The 16777-nt window shown below is 39.9% G+C and overlaps 1 protein-coding gene across 5 annotated transcripts in view; it reads right to left on the reverse strand.

Annotated features, from left to right (window-relative positions):
- Window positions 1-16777, reverse strand: part of PDGFRB (platelet derived growth factor receptor beta) — a 90720-nt gene that overhangs the window by 40183 nt on the left and 33760 nt on the right. For 4 of the 5 annotated variants that reach the window (XM_088133849.1, XM_088133848.1, XM_007431167.4 and 1 more), the window contains 2 exons: window positions 4311-4393; window positions 86-361 (listed from right to left, as the gene is read on the reverse strand). In XM_088133849.1, the coding sequence (XP_087989975.1) occupies window positions 86-361; window positions 4311-4362 (328 nt within the window). In that variant the 5' untranslated portion in view covers window positions 4363-4393. Of the gene's footprint in view, window positions 1-85; window positions 362-2109; window positions 2296-4310; window positions 4394-16777 lie in introns of all 5 variants that reach the window. The other variant, XM_088133850.1, reaches the window with a different exon arrangement.

Here is a 16777-nt window from a genome sequence, read left to right on the forward strand (position 1 = left end):
TATTAATTCCATAGACCCATATGTATACACACATCAAGGATAAGTTACCAGATTAGAAGTATCAAAGCTGTGCAATCACCAATACCTGGTACAAAAATGTAGATGGCTTTTTCATCCAGGTCTTGATTGTCGATACAGGAATATTCGCCTGTGTTTAAACCAGTCAAGTTCCTGAGTGTGAGGGTGTTCGTAAAAATGGTATCCCCTTTCTCTAGGACAGTGTCTAATTTGGTGTGCATGCTGTCTGTTTTCCAGAAAATCTCGTTGTGTCCTGAACATTTCAGGGTAAAATCGGTGTTCGGATTGAGGATAACTTCATGGGCACTGGGAGTAATTTCCAGGGAGCTGATTTCTTTTACACCTTTAAGAAATCATTTGGAATTAAATTAGCAAGAGACAGAACATAGAGGTTAGCAGAAGAATGCATGAAGACGAATGCAAGAACAGGGATAAAAAATAAAGCAACATATTTCTGTATAATCTAAACATCTGAATTGCTTGAAAAGCCAAAATCAGTATCCATTTAGAGATAGGAACTAGAGGCCAGCCAGTGAAGATAATTGATTAAAAATGAATTCATAGGCATATAAGAAATAAAAGGGCCTTGTTTTCCATCTAATGCCTTTTCTTTCTAGGAAGAGTCTGAGATTGGTCTTCAGCAGAACAATATATTGTGAATAATTGCATGATGTGAATATAATTCAGACATTATGTATAGAACAACTGGAAAACTCCAGCATAATAAGGATATTTTTCTTTCCTAGAACAGGGCACATTCTGGCTCATTAATCTTGACCCCCTGTTGCTGAAGTAGCCGCTGTGGCACAGCTATTCTGGATGTGATTTGTGTTGAAGAAATCTAAATAAGCTGAGGATGTGAAATGAAAATTGCCAGGAAATCCTTGGGAAATGATACAGTAGACAGCACCTTCCTGAATTGCTTCCTACGGATCCATCTTATGTCTACCACCTATTTTTTGCTCAGACTTTCCAATGTTACTAGAGAGAAATTAAGCAGGCATAACAGAAATATGTGTAATATTCCAATGATAGTGCAAACTTATGTTTACTGTTAACCGGTTCCACTGAATTCAGTGTGACTTCTCAAGTAGGTGCAAGGATTGCACATTGATCTCTTCTCACTGGGTAGTTCTGCTCATGCTTCTCATATGGCCATGGGAGCAGAAAGCAGTTTATGGCTGAAAATTGTATGTTATCTCCCATTATCACACAGTACAACAAATAGGGATATTTATATTGTAGTTTGTCCTTAGAAAGGTGGATGATTCCTCCACATATGGTCTATTTGGTATTGCTAGAGCCAAGATTTCAAAACTCACTAAGCTTCCAAAATACTCATAACTTTTGTTTATGTATTTAAGTCATTTACCACTTGCTTTTTTGCTAATAAAATGTTCAAGAAACTTACAAAATTTAAAAATAATGGGTTAGATACAAATTTGCTCTTGATAAACCAAAGAGGAATGGGATTAGAAGAGCCTCTTTACTAGGGTGGCCTAGTCCCTAGTTAACTCATAGTGACTTAAAGGACCATGCAGATTTTTTTTGCAACAATACAGATTTTTTTCTGGAGTTCTTTTTCCCCCATTATCCAGTGCAAGGTATAGCCCTGGAGGTCTCCCATCCAAGTACTAATAGGCAGGGGTGTGTGGTGTGTGTGTGTGTGAAGAGTCAAGATGGTGGCCAAATGAAGCCCTCTTGCTTTTGTATGTGTTGCAATGCATACAAAAAAGGATTGGAGTTTCAATTACACTTTCATAGACAACCTCTTGACAACCTCCTCCCCGGTGGGTATCCCTGTAACTAGGCCTGACCCAGCTTAGCTTCAGGGCCCAGACAAGATTAGCTTGGTGCTGCCGTAGTGATACTAGGAAATATGGACATTGATGAGGAGTTTTTAAAATAATTAAATTCACCTCTAAACCCCCCCTGCAACAATGAAGAGTCATGAACTCACCATCCTATAGAATTTATTTTCTTATACATGCAGTTTCCTCTCTCACATATACATTACAAATTCTCTTTGCTCATATGCACAAAAATGGGGCCGGGACTTTTTTACTAGTATATAACAACAATGTGAGCTACCTTGGTTGTAAGTTTTTAAAATTCAACCTGGCAGCTCCTAAGAGAAAGATGAAAGGCTCGGAAACTTGTCTCAGGGCTCAGCCTCTCGTTTTGCCTTTTCCTCCAGACCGTGTTGCCATACAACCACACCAAGCCAGTCTCACGCCTGCGGGTCCTCCTTCTGCCTCCAAGTCTTGTCCTATGAGGCTTATGGAGAGTAGAGTCATGATATTGGACTGCGTAAATACAGTCGACCACTAGCTGCCAGAAGAGATGCCGAAAACTCTCTTTGCTGCCATCTAATGATCCTCTGGAGTTTTGCAGTCCCAATATGCTGCATACAGGAGGAGAGGGAAAAGTACTGACAAAAATGGTGAACATAAAGTCAGTCCATAAGTGGATGGAGATGGATAGCAAACTTTAAAAAATCTAGCCACCCTATTCTCCACTGGTTGAGTGGTACATTTCAGGGAACCTCTTTTCCCCTGCAGTCCTTAGCACTGCCTGACATTGTTTTTGAAAGTTCTCTTCACCCAATTGTCCATAGCAGATTTTCAGGGATAGAGAGCAGGGGAACTGGAGGATGCTAATTGCCAGGAGCAAAAAGAATGGGAGATATCATCCAGTTTGTGAATGTCTGCTCCATAAAACTCTGAATCCAACTCAATGAAGTATTAAGATCCCCCCCTTTTTTTAAAGAAACAAACAAACACCCTAGTTGCTTTTTAAACATACTTTCCCCACATCTAAATAGACTTTGGGCTGGTCTGCAAAATATTCTCTGTAAATACAGAATTCTTACCATGTTCTTCACTGTTATTTTATTTATAAAATTACAGGATTAAAAAGTGTAATTATTGCAGAAATAAAACATGTAGAGGAAGTCAGCAATGGAACTTATTGAAGCACTGAGATTTAGGGGTGGGATTTAAGACAGCAGCTGTGGCAGTGCTCTTGGTCTTAAAGAAATTGGAAGCGTTCATGTTGATTCATTTGATGCCAAGGCCCTGCATCTTTACTTTGTGAGTTCCCAGCCTTAAGGATGTCTCTGAGACAGCTTCTCTAGTTGCCATAAATCTTTCTATTTATTTAACAAACCACTTCAGGAGACCCACACAACTTTCAGGCCACCAAGGTGATGCCAGCTCATCTAACTGCAATGCTTCTGTGGCCTGCCAGTGGCCAACTCCTCTTTCCCTTCCTTCTGTTGGGAGAGGAAAAAGGAGAAGGCTGAAAAGCTGAAAGAGTTTAAAGTCATCTGAGACATGCTCCCCGCCCCCCCAACTGCACCTAGTGAATCCTAGGGTTGTCACTGAGGGAAGAAAAATGCTCATGGGAGTTTCAGGGGACATTTTTGGTAGGGTAACATGCATCTGCTATTGCCTATACTCATCAAACACCTGCTAAAGATGAAGAAGCCACTGAGAAGGTTTCTGTTATGATCCTGATCTCACCTTTAGTAAAACAGATACTGCATATGGAAGTAATTTTAAAACCAGTTTATCAAAGGTAAAAGTGGGGATCATGTACAAACCACTTGTCAGAATCCTTTTTTGAAACAATGTTCAGATTCCTAGTGAAACAAATCGGTTTCATCAATTTAATTGGATTCAGAGAAGCAGGTTATTACTTCAGCTTATACATAAGGCTTTTTTCCCCCAGCTTTTCTCTTGAGGCACTAACCTTTCTATCCCCAGAAGCAGTGAGGACCCCTAAAGCAGTAGCCCAGCAAAATCTGCCTGTCCCATGCACGTGTATAAGTGGTTTGCACATACTTCAGTACTTCTGTCTTTGGCCTCCAATCTGGCCCCGCCCCCTTCCATTCAAGGGGTGGCTAACCAAAAGTGGTGAACAAAAATTAAGTACTTTTCATGCAAATCAATGGGACTTACATATAAAATGGGTGCTGAATTGGTTGACTATTGTTTAATATCTCAAACTTTGTAAGCCTGGGTTACATGAGTGTCTGTGTGTGTGCGTGCACACATGCACAAGGAAAGGGGCATGTTGCAGCTGAGAAGCAAATGCTATTCTTCAAAGGTTACGATGCCAAAGCAATTATATCTAGACAATAATGTCACAGAATGTGATTCAGGGGAACTTCTTGTTTCTCTATGTGAAAGATAGCCAATCGCAGTCTTTCTCTGTACAATGTGGAAGTTTTATGAGCATTTTCCATAGAAACATGTGTGCATCCATAATACGCCTAGGTGTTTGCTTACTTGTGAGAAAGAAGACCAAAAAGACTAGCATCTTCATAAAGAAAGGTCGCATCGTGGCAGTCAGTTCTGTTTCAAGCAGTAACCTATAAAAAGAAAAGCAAACTAGTGATACAGAGAAACCTGGAGAGTGTATATGCCATGGGCAAGGGTAGATTAATGAAATAAATATTAATATATTAGAGCCAAATTAATACAATGAATGAATGACAAAACTGTTCCATGAGCTGTGTCCTTCCTGTAGGGTGGTGAGCAGTAGCCGAGGCAGTAATTATCTGCTTTAATGGAGAGAAGCAATGGGCAAAGGAAATTCAAGCTAACCTTGACTTTAATTTGAATAACCAATATTGGTGTCAGTTGTTTCCGCAGTGCAAATCCTTGGGCTTGATACTGATAAAAAAATAGACTGTTACAGTACTTAACAATATTGATTTAATAGGGCCTAGAGGCTCATTGTTGTGGGAATAAGTCATAAGATCCAAGCAGCAGCCTGAAGCCATTGCTGACAATTGCGCAACTTTAGTTTTGGAAAAGTGCTGGCGCTGAATCATAGCCACAACATCCCAACGTAATGAGATAAGAAGTATCTTGTGACCACTATTCATAATTTCCTGTCATCTGAGGGTCAGTGGACATGGTGGCTGAATGAGGTATGCATCTATGAAACTACTATATCTTACTTTTTTCTTTTGTGACTCATATTCTGAGTTCAGCACATCTCCTATGGATGGATCACAACCAATGCTACATATACTGGCTACATAGAGCTGTGGTCTCGAGACAAAGAGATGTTCCAAAGCATGCTCTGAAGCACTTTTTGGTCTTTGAAACAGAAGTGTGTGTATGCGCATACTCATTTCTGCAAAGTGCAAAATTAAGCAAATTATATGTCTGTGGCATATGTAAGTTCCATTTCCATTTTATAGGTGAGAAATTGAGTAGTGAGAAACTAGAGTGAGGAGCTGCCTTCTTAGGTACAGTAATAGCTGTTGTTCTTAAGGCTGAGGTCTGTATCATCTTCCAGAGAACCAGCAGCAACTTAAGAGCACCAACAGAGAAAGGCTCTGGGGGGAAAAATTGCACCATTCTAGGAACTTCTTTTGCAACTATCCTCACTTTTGAGGAGAGTAGAATAAATAACATGTGATGCCATCATTTGATACTATTGATAGCCCCTGATATTCCAGGTTTATTGCCATGCAGACTGCATCATCTGCCTCCCAGCTTACTTTTTTTTTTTAATGGTGTGGCTTTAATTTGCATTGTGACTAAAAACATGATTCTGGGAGATTTAGGTGGACCCTCAAGCATACTTATTTTCCTTCTCAACACAGTCTCATATCCAAATCTACATATATAGGGGGTTGCAAGGTTCTATGTAGATTCTGTAAAGAAAACTACATTCCCTTCTCATTTAACCTCAGCTTCTAATGGTGATTTAAAAACTGTACAAACATAATGGAGGGTGGAAATCCTTCTACCTGAGAAAATTCCTGTTAATTCAATTTACAGTGGGGCAAAAAAGTATTTAGTCAGCCACCAATTGTGCAAGTTCTCCCACTTAAAAAGATGAGAGAGGCCTGTAATTTTCATCATAGGTATACCTCAACTAGGAGAGACAAAATGGGGGAAAAAATCCAGAAAATCACATTGTCTGATTTTTAAAGAATTTATTTGCAAATCATGGTGGAAAATAAGTATTTGGTCAATATCAAAAGTTCATCTCAATACTTTGTTATATATCCTTTGTTGGCAATGACAGAAGTCAAATGTTTTCTGAAGTCTTCACAAGGTTTTCACACACTGTTGCTGGTATTTTGGCCCATTCCTCCATGCAGATCTCCTCTAGAGCAGTGATGTTTTGGGGCTGTCGCTGGGCAACACGGACTTTCAACTCCCTCCAAAGGTTTTCCATGGGGTTGAGATCTGGAGACTGGCTAGGCCACTCCAGGACCTTGAAATGCTTCTTACGAAGCCACTCCTTCGTTGCCCGGGCGGTGTGTTTGGGATCATTGTCATGCTGAAAGACCCAGCCACGTTTCATCTTCAATACCCTTGCTGATGGAAGGAGGTGTTCACTCAAAATCTCACGATACATGGCCCCATTCATTCTTTCCTTTACACGGATCAGTCGTCCTGGTCCCTTTGCAGAAAAACAGCCCCAAAGCATGATGTTTCCACCCCCATACTTCACAGTAGGTATGGTGTTCTTTGGATGCAACTCAGCATTCTCTCTCCTCCAAACACGACAAGTTGAGTTTAGACCAAAACATTCTACTTTGGTTTCATCTGACCATATGACATTCTCCCAATCCTCTTCTGGATCATCCAAATGCTCTCTAGCAAACTTCAGACGGGCCCGGACATGTACTGGCTTAAGCAGGGGGACACATCTGGCACTGCAGGGTTTGAGTCCCTGGCAGCGTAGTGTGTTACTGATGGTAGCCTTTGTTACTTTGGTCCCAGCTCTCTGCAGGTCATTCACTAGGTCCCCCCATGTGGTTCTGGGATTTTTGCTCACTGTTCTTATGATCATTTTGACCCCACGGGGTGAGATCTTGCGTGGAGCCCCAGATCAAGGGAGATTATCCGTGGTCTTGTATGTCTTCCATTTTCTAATTATTGCTCCCACAGTTGATTTCTTCACACCAAGCTGCTTCCCTATTGCAGATTCAGTCTTCCCAGCCTGGTGCAGGTCTACAATTTTGTTTCTGGTGTCCTTCAACAGCTCTTTGTTCTTGGCCATAGTGGAGTTTGGAGTGTGACTGTTTGAGGTTGTGGACAGGTGTCTTTTATACTGATAACAAGGTCAAACAGGTGCCACTACTACAGGTAACGAGTGGAGGACAGAGGAGCCTCTTAAAGAAGTAGTTACAGGTCTGTGAGAGCCAGACATCTTGCTTGTTTGTAGGTGACCAAATACTTATTTTCCACCATGATTTGCAAATAAATTCTTTAAAAATCAGACAATGTGATTTTCTGGATTTTTTCCCCCCATTTTGTCTCTCATAGTTGAGATATACCTATGATGAAAATTACAGGCCTCTCTCATCTTTTTAAGTGGGAGAACTTGCACAATTGGTGGCTGACTAAATACTTTTTTGCCCCACTGTAAAAGCTTCACTTTATTCCCACTAAATTCAGGCATGGGAGGGGATATATAACCATATAACAGCATGGTTACCTTAGAAAGAATACTAACAAAATTTCTAAGAAACATCTTCTAGGTTACCTGCTGTGTTCCAAACACTGTACTTCAACAGGAAGCAGGAGTCAATAAGCTTGAATCTAATCTCTGGATAAATATCTTTACCTACTGGTTAAAATTACATCACAACCCCACTGGACTGACCCATCTAATATTGGCAGATAATTTCAAATCCTCTTGGAAAATAGCTATTCAAAAGAAACGAAGTCTCTATGGTTTTTCCAGTGATGCCATTTTAACCGTAGAGTTAGATCAAGCTAGATCAATGCTAAGGCAAAGGATCTTAGATACAGAAGGCCAAACAGAAACTGCTGCATTTTCTCATAATTGCTAATTACCAAATCTTAGCGCCTAAACCAGCTTCGTATTTATATCATGTTACAGTTCCCAAATTCAGGAGAGCCTTATCTCTAGCCTGATTTAATGTCTTCCCCGCAGCTGTTTTGGAAGGGAAATATAGGAAAACCCCATATGAAACCTGATATTGCCCTTTTGGCCCGGGTGCCATTGAAACCACAGCCCATGTTCTTTTGCACTGTCAATTCTACAGGGACATTCGCCACCAGTTGCTCACCCCCCTTTTATTTAAATTTCCAGGGCACTCTGATAATTTTTATTTGCATTATCTGTTAAACAACCAAGATAAATGTATTTCTCTAAAAGTAGCAAAATTCTGCTACGTTATGTGTAAGCTACATCCACAAATCTCTCTGTCTTCTGTCTCTCTCTCTCTCTCTCACACACACACACACACTCCCTTGTAAGGAAAATATACCTTTGGGTGAAAGAAGCAGTTTTGATTCCACACCCTCATACAGAAATCTGTTGTGATTTCTGGTTGTTTTCATGGGAACTATTATATTTTTATTATTGTTGTACACTGCATGGAATCACAATTTTATTATTTAGGCAGCCATATCAATACTTTAAATAAATGAAAATGAGGTGTACACGCACATACAAGTCTGTTACACTCATTTATGTAGGGGAAGGAGAATCTCTGAGATTGACTGCAGTTACTATTTTTGTTCCGTGTCTTCTTTCTTTTAGGGAGGATCATCTCAAGTATGTACATGTCCAACCATTCATTAAAATTAAGCTAATAAAAATAAAATAAATTTCCTATAAAATAAGGTGCCATATTTACAAAATTAATAGATTTCCATCTCAAAGAGCAGATGGCAGCTGTGGCTCAGGGGGGCTTTTGCCTACGTGTTGTCCAAGTGTGATGGACAGTATTTTCAATCATTCCCAACACACTTGTTCATGTTATAATCTTATGTATCTGGTGGTCATGAGGGCACAGAATATTTATAAAGGGTTTTTTTTTAAGGATTTACTCTATGATCTAAAACTAAAATTGTAGGTGCTCAGACAACCAAGTACGAATCTTTTTTCTGCCTAACTTAGGAGCTGAAATAGAAAATATTCAGGCAAAGATCCTTAGCATGATCCAACTTATGGATTACCTTTGGGAACATTTGATTTATTGAAAAGTTAGTGATACTCTACATGTCATACAGCCCTAAAAAGTGGTGTTAGTGTCCATCTTCACACTGGGCAAAACTTACTAAAACTTATTGAACCTGTATAGCAAAGTGGCTACACATGAATAGAAAGGTGTGGCAATGGGTTCGAACTATTTCACAGCAATACTGTTAATTTTACCAGGGGTGAAATCATATGGCCCACCAGACTTTATTAATCCACAATTTTTAGGAGTCCTAGCTAGCATGGTCAATGGTTAGACATTATGGAAATAGTAGTTGAGCTAAATTGTGGAGCTGGGTAACAAGTACATGGTAGCAAAGAGTTAAGAATATTCTCTATCTCTTTGCTACCATCTAATGGCTCTCTGGATATTTATAGCCAGATCTAAAAGCCCTAAGTTGTAGTTCAACCATATCTGGGGGTCCAGATGATGCCTCTTTCCTAGAAACTCACATATGTTTAGATAGCAGTACTACTTAAAGATAAACTGCACATTGCACTAAAGGCCTTGTGGGGCAATGTTTATGTTTCAGGCATTAAGGAACAGCAACAGGATGATGCACTTGGGGGAGAGTGTGTAACCTTTCCCAGTCCCAATTGTTCTCACTGAAGTTCCTTGTTGATGCAGGAGGAAAATGATTTTGCAGCAGCCTTTAAACTTGCTGAATAAATGGTGACCACGTTATTGCCTTATCATTATTTCCAACATTGGAGTGCACTTCACCATCTAAGTTTCAGTGTGACCTGAAAGGCCAGGAGAATGTGAACATTTTTTTTTTAATACAAGTAAGCCAGAGCTAAACTTTGATGCAACAGTGGAGCATGGCAAGGACATAAGTATTAGCTATTGAACAAGGACATGCTTTGGCCTGTTGGTTGCATGCTCAGCACTCTGGAGAAATGAATTCTTAAATGATGTGTGATCATCATCTATTTTTGTCTTGCTCAGCTTGGATTAATTGATTTACCAGTAAATCCCAATGTGTTTCTGATTTATTCAGCAACTTTCCCCAAAGCCTTGGGATTCTTTCTTTTCCTGCTTTCCCAGGTTTTGTCTACATGAAGAATTTGTTTCCTGTTTATTTAGCTTTGGGAACATTTATGTGCCCTAAATTGCCTAATTACATCTACATCTAAATCCACCCCAAAATAATCCTGATCTAAATAAGAGTTTTACTGTACAGCAGAGTTATTTTAACTGTAATCTGAATTTATGAACAAATTCTATGTTTCCTCCTAATTTTAAGCAGGATAAAATTCTACGAGCATATTTAAACAATGTTAGGATTGTTTAAATATGTTTGATGTTAGGGTTGTTTAAATAAATATGAAAGAATATTTATTTATTTACTCAAAACAAGTTTGAATACTACTGTTGATGTTTTCTTATCTGATGAGTTTATGAAAAAATAATAAGGTAAGAAATGGATACAAGAGTTATAACCTCATCACTCAAAATAAAAAATCAGAACTGTGTGTTGGATCATCAGCATAAATAAACCTCAGGCAGCATAAAACTGATAATAAAATTTCTATATGAACACAGAAACAGCAGCTAAAATGATAAAATCTAATTAAGCTATATCATAAAACTTTTTAAAAGTTATGGCAGATTATAGGCATATAATTAAAAAAAATACTTTTCTGTTCTCTGGCATAACAACCAAGGTCAGATTGGTGCCAAGTAAGTTTACTGGGGACAGTATTCCATTACTAAAAAGATAATGGAATTTGGTTTACCGTTACCAAAAAGATAACTTCTATCTGTCCAACCATAAACGGTTAAAGTGCAGGACAGGTCACTTTGATCTTAAAAGGTTCCAAAATGGATGGTGCTGTTCCATTTTGAATAAGGTGAACACATTTGCTAAAAATATACTTGACACCCAATTGTGATTTTAGAAAGAAAGGGAAACAATGACAGTATAAAATATTAAGAAAAAAAAGTGGGATGTATTATGGGAAAGAAAAGGACATGGCATTACAAATGTGAAATGAGCAAGTATTAGCACAATCATACTCAGAGAGAATATAAAGAAATGTTTGTAAGAATCAGCAGTAGTTCTGTTAATCCTGATACAGATTGTACAAGAGGATTAAACAAGTTTGTTCTTGCATCAGTTTTATATGTAAAGACCCAAGTTGCCTAAACTGTTATTTAATTTCTCAACTGTATTTTCTTCTCATAATAAAAATGCTGTTGCAGAAATAGTAACGTATGCTCATAAAACATCCTCAACAAACAGCTTAATGTCATCTTAAAGTGGCAGTTTTGATGTTTCAGAGGGCCTTCTCATACCTCCAGTTCTTATATCTCTCCAGTTCATAGCTTGGTTTGATAAAACTATACAAAAGTAGCACCAGAGGATGGCAATATCGCTCTGGGATATTTTAGCTGTTCTGTTTCTTATCTGTTGTACTGGAGGGCCTCAAACATGCAGAATGTAAGAAAATGTAAAAAAAAGTCCTTCTTTCCAACTCCTCTTTTTTTTCCTGTTTTGGTGAGAGAGACAACAAAGTGGCTGACTCCTCTTATGAGAGCGCTATCTCTTTCTTTCATGTGTCTCTTTCCCAGAAAAGTGCCACGTTATCCATGGACAACCCATCTTTCTAACACTTGAAAAAGTGGCTCTTTCTGTCCACTCATGTTATTTATATAAAAGGTTTTAAAGCCTAGTCACAGAATCCATGTTTCATTCAAAAGCCATGTGGATTCTATCAAATGCTGCCTGTTTGACCTTGCCAGACAGAATACAAATAATTAGCGTCACACATTTGCATCTGGAGATAGGGAGGCATATCAGGGAGTTGAGGTTGTCTTTGGATGAGTAAAACATGATAACAAGGGTTTTAATGATAAACGGTACTTGAGTTACTCTGGGAAAAGAGAATTGAGAAGAAATTATTGTGAAAAAAATGGTAATGTTTGCAAGCAATTCCAGGTCCAGTGGAAACTGCAGCAGAGCTAGATAAAGTGTGCCCAATGATAACAGTGCTCATATTAACATGCACAGATTTACAGTCCTAAATTTTATTGAAGCAGAACTACAAATTATTTTATCTCTTTAAGCATATTTCTTTCTCAGCGCTGGTCTGTAGGCAAGGCTCTTAACTAACAAGATGGGAGTTTGGCAAAAACATCTTTTCTTACCGTACTGTATTAAGATAGGACAAACTGAATCACGCAGGTCTATCTAGTCTAGGGTCCTGCTCCCATAGTGGCCAACTAGGTGATCCTAGGAAGCCTAACGATAGGATGTGAGTGCTGTTCCATTTATATTCCCCAATACTTTTGAGGCATCCTGCTCTCTTCACCTGGAGGGAATGTATAAACTTAAGAATTAGCAGTCATTCAGAGCCCCCATGAATTTGCCTAGGTGTCTTTCAGAGGCATCCAACATGGTCTCCATCTTTGCATTTTGTGGTACTAAACTTTACAGTGTAACTATATGCTATCTCAAGAAGAACTTCTTTTTATCTGTCCTGAATTAAAAAATTGTTAAAATGGGAAAAAATAAGTTGGACTTGAAAAAGAATACAAACATCACAGTGCACGGAATAGACAGGCTCATTCTTAATCTGTGTTTTTGTTTTTTAAAGTGTCAGGTCTAGAAGAGGATAGATGACTTTGTTCACATCCAAGTTATCCACACCCAGCTCATCAGAACATTGCATCATTAGCTGCCAGTAAAGGTCCCTGAAGTGGTCTGAGACTCTCCCACAGACTGGGTCTGCCTTTCTTCTTTGTTCAACACTTCATGGAAAAACATTGGGGTTGGCAAGCTACAATTCCAGGACTGGATACAGAACCCAAAACTCTCCTTGCAGCCCCCAGAGTTCCTCACAACCACAACCACCAAAAATCAGCAGATCAATTTCCCACTTTTTGAGATAGGAAACTGGCATAGTGTAGAAAGCCATCATTCTTTCAAAAACAACCCCACATAGCTTCTCCCCAGAACTAAATGAAGTAGGGAAAGTAGCCAGAGCATGGCTTCTGGAATATTTTCCAACTCCTTAACAGTAGCTCCACCCTCAGTCATGTGACTAGTAGAGAGGAGGGAGGGGGCTTAGAATGGAACTGTAGGCAATATTCCAAGCTGCTGCCAAACTGCCTCTCCCACAAGGATGCACTCGAGCAGTGTTGTCCAAACTTGGCCACTTTAAGATGAGTGGACTTCAACTCCCAGAATTCCCCAGCCAGCATGGCTGGCTGGGGAATTCTGGGAGTTGAAGTCCACTCATCTTAAAGTGGCCAAGTTTGGACAACACTGCACTAGGGAAATGTTCTCTGCCTTTTTTTTTTCTCAGCAGCCCCCAGCCAGAGAGAACCTAGTTTTGAACATGGTCCGTCTTTTGCCAGCTTTCCCCGCCCCCACACCAAACTTGCTCCTGAACCGTTTAGTTTCAGAGTTATCCTGTTAATGCACAGATGGACAGACCAAGGTCCAAGCCCCTGATTACCGCAGCCCTGACTTTCAGGCCCCACTCATTAAAGTTAATGCAGTTCCTAAAACAACAGTGCCTTTATTTCAGACTCCATGGAATAATTAAGAGAGAGAGGTACTGTGCTTGTGCTTGCATTCATGCACCTGTGGGATGTGACCCACTTCTTCGGAATCATATTCAAAATGTGCATAGCCCTACTAGTAAGACAAAGCCAGAATAATCTGCAGTTGCTAAAAGATGACAAATAGAAACATACTGATTCTAGAGCTGGAAAAGAAGAGTTTGAGTGAGCCATTTTAAATGGTCCAGTCCTCTGAGAAACTAATTGCAAAGCAACATCCTGAGCTTCCTATTCATACAGTTTTACATTTTCTTCCTTCTGGGGAATGTATAGCTTATGGAAGTAGATAGTCCTTCCTTCATTTTCATTCAAGCGCCAGGTATGAATACAAAGGGATCCATGGAGAGGTCAACAACGTTGATTTGATCTGGCAGGGCTGGTGAGCTCCGGGTTCCTTCAATTAAGCAATGCCATCTACCAGGACACGACTGAACAACAACAACAACAATTTATCAGGACCCCGGAAATGCACCTTCTCTGTTGCAGCACCTGCCATCGGGAATGAGGTCCCCCCCAAGATCCAAACAAGCCCCACCCTGCAGATGCTTCAAAGGGGCCTTGAAGACTTGGCTCTTCCCCAAGGCTTTTGGTGAGGATGACTGAAGCCTCCTTTTAACCTAGTTTGTTTTCTTTTGTTTCCACCTGGTTTGTTATTCTGCCACCTCTAATTTGTTTGCTGGTTTTGTTTTTGTCTTGTTTTTATCTTTATTTTTTATCTTCATTTGTAGACTGCCCAGAGTTGTTGGGAGTAGGGCGGCATATAAAATGATGATGATGATGATGATGATGATGATGATGATGCAGTTCTTCCCATTCTACTTCTGTGACTACTTTATTTCATATTCTAAATTGATGTTGCTCTGCTAGCCTCTGTTCTGTTATTCCTGATTCTGGATGTTGTTCTTTCCAGAAATGGTGCATTCTTTTCACATATGAGGTGCTTTTTCCTCAGAAAGAACAAAGCCCTTTAACCAAAAAACAAGAGGAATTGAAACAAAGAATAACTGAGCATTCAGACAGCACAAAAAGAACAGAATAAGGATGCCTACATGGAAGCTTGTTACAAAGAAACAGCTAGAACAAGTATTAAAAGATGCCAATACGGTAATATCAAATATAAGCACCAGCTCACTGCAAGAAACAAACCAACTAATGTACAGCATTGCTGCAGTTATAACTGAATACCTTGGATGCAAAATCAACAAACAAGAAAAAAAAGCCAAAAAGTGCACCACCAAAATGGAAGATCAGGTTGGAAAATAAGATCAGCATCCATGAGTGCCAACTAGCAGTCAGAAGACATCATGAGAACTCCTGAATCTCACAACACATGGACAGACTCAACCATGTCAAAGCTGGGAAACTGTCAGCATTTTACACCAAGCTAAATCCAAATATGCAAGAGAATTCTTGGAAGCCTGATATTCAGACAAGGCAGCAATTAACAGACACATAGAGATAAACAGCATCTACATACTATTCAAAAGAGACAAAAGACCAGATCACCTCACCAGCAATCATCACTCAGATGAGCAAAGGTTGCCACCAGGCACACAATCAAGCAGTCAACATATGCTAATCAAGGAACTATCAGAGGAGCAAACCCCCCCCCCGACCCCCACCAGCACTGGCAAGGCAGGCCACAGCATATAAATAGAGAGCAAACCCCACCCCATTTTAGCACTGAAGATGTTACCTAGCCGGGTAATGAAATGTTTGCAAGAAAAGAACCAAGCTCAGAGAACCCCAAGGACTCCACAGTTCAACCCTGAGCTATACATATTCGCCTCTATTGGGATCAGCTCTTTACTGACAAGATGATTTTGGAAAACTGCAATAGAAGGAAGACCAAACTGAATGTAGCTTGGATTGATTACAAGAAGGCATTCGACTCCCTGCCACATGACTGGATAATGAAGTGCCTAGAAATAACAGGAGTCAGTAGAACATCAGAAGCTTGTGCAAAGATCAATGGCACAGTGGAAGACACAGTTGCTAATCAATGATGATAGACTGGGAGAGCTTAATATCCAGAGAGGAATCTTTCAAGGAGACTCACTATCACCACTAGTGTTTGTCATTGCACTGATTCCTTGGTCAACAATACTGAACAAGTCAGGCCATGGCTATCAAACATCAAAAACATCTGCCAGGCTATCCCACCTCCTTTACATGGACGATCTGAAGCCGTATGGAAAAATACTATCTGAAATATAATTGCTGCTCAGCAATGTCTGAATATACAACTAAGATATTGCAATGGAGTTTGGACTGGACAAATGTGCCACCCTTACCATCAACAGGGGGAAAACAGTGAAAACTGAAGGAATGAAGATGCCCTTTGGAAATAACATCAAGATTCTGGATGAAAATCACTACAAATACCTAGGCATCCTTCAAGCTGACAACATCAAGCACACTGAACTCAAGAAGAAGGTTAGTACTGAATACCTCATGAGACTGAAGACTCCAAACTCAGTGGAGGAAATACCATCAAGGCAATTAACACCTGGGCAATTCCAGTCATTAGATACACAGCTGGAATAGTGGACTGGACTCAAGCAGAACTAGAAGCCCTGGATAGGAAGACCAGAAAAAGAATGACAATGAATCGTGCCCTTCATCCATGCAGTGACATTGACAGACTCTACTTCCCAAGGAATGTTGCAATTACATCAGACAGTTGAAGGGAAAAAAAAAGACATTGGAAGAATATCCGAAGGACAGTGAAGAAGATGCACTGAAGCTAGTACACCATGAAGGCTTACTGAATACTGAGGAGACCAGACTGGCCTACAAGAAGGACCAAATGAAGAATAGGAAAGAGACATGGCATGGCAAAGTATTACATGGCCAGTTCACAAAAAAACCTAGCAGGCAAAGCGGATAACAACAAGACCTGGCAATGGCTAAGAGCAGGAAAGTTGAAGAAAGAGATAGAGGGGCTAATTCTGGCTGCACAAGACCAAGCTTTAAGAACAAATGCATACAAAGCCAGAATGGAGAAGACAGCAACAGACAGCAAATGCCGCCTCTGCAAAAAAGCTGAGGAAAAGTGGACTACCTAGTTAGCTGCTGCAGGAAGATTGCACAGACTGACTACAAACAATGACATGACAAAGTAGCAACAATGGTGTATTGGAATATCTGCAAGAAATACCATTTGCCTGCGTGCAAGAACTGGTGGGACCACAAAACAGG

This window comes from Python bivittatus, unplaced genomic scaffold (genome assembly GCF_059951505.1).
Source record: "Python bivittatus isolate LINGU-HERP-01145 unplaced genomic scaffold, Pbiv_v1 ctg000080_np1212, whole genome shotgun sequence".
NCBI lineage: Eukaryota > Metazoa > Chordata > Lepidosauria > Squamata > Pythonidae > Python > Python bivittatus.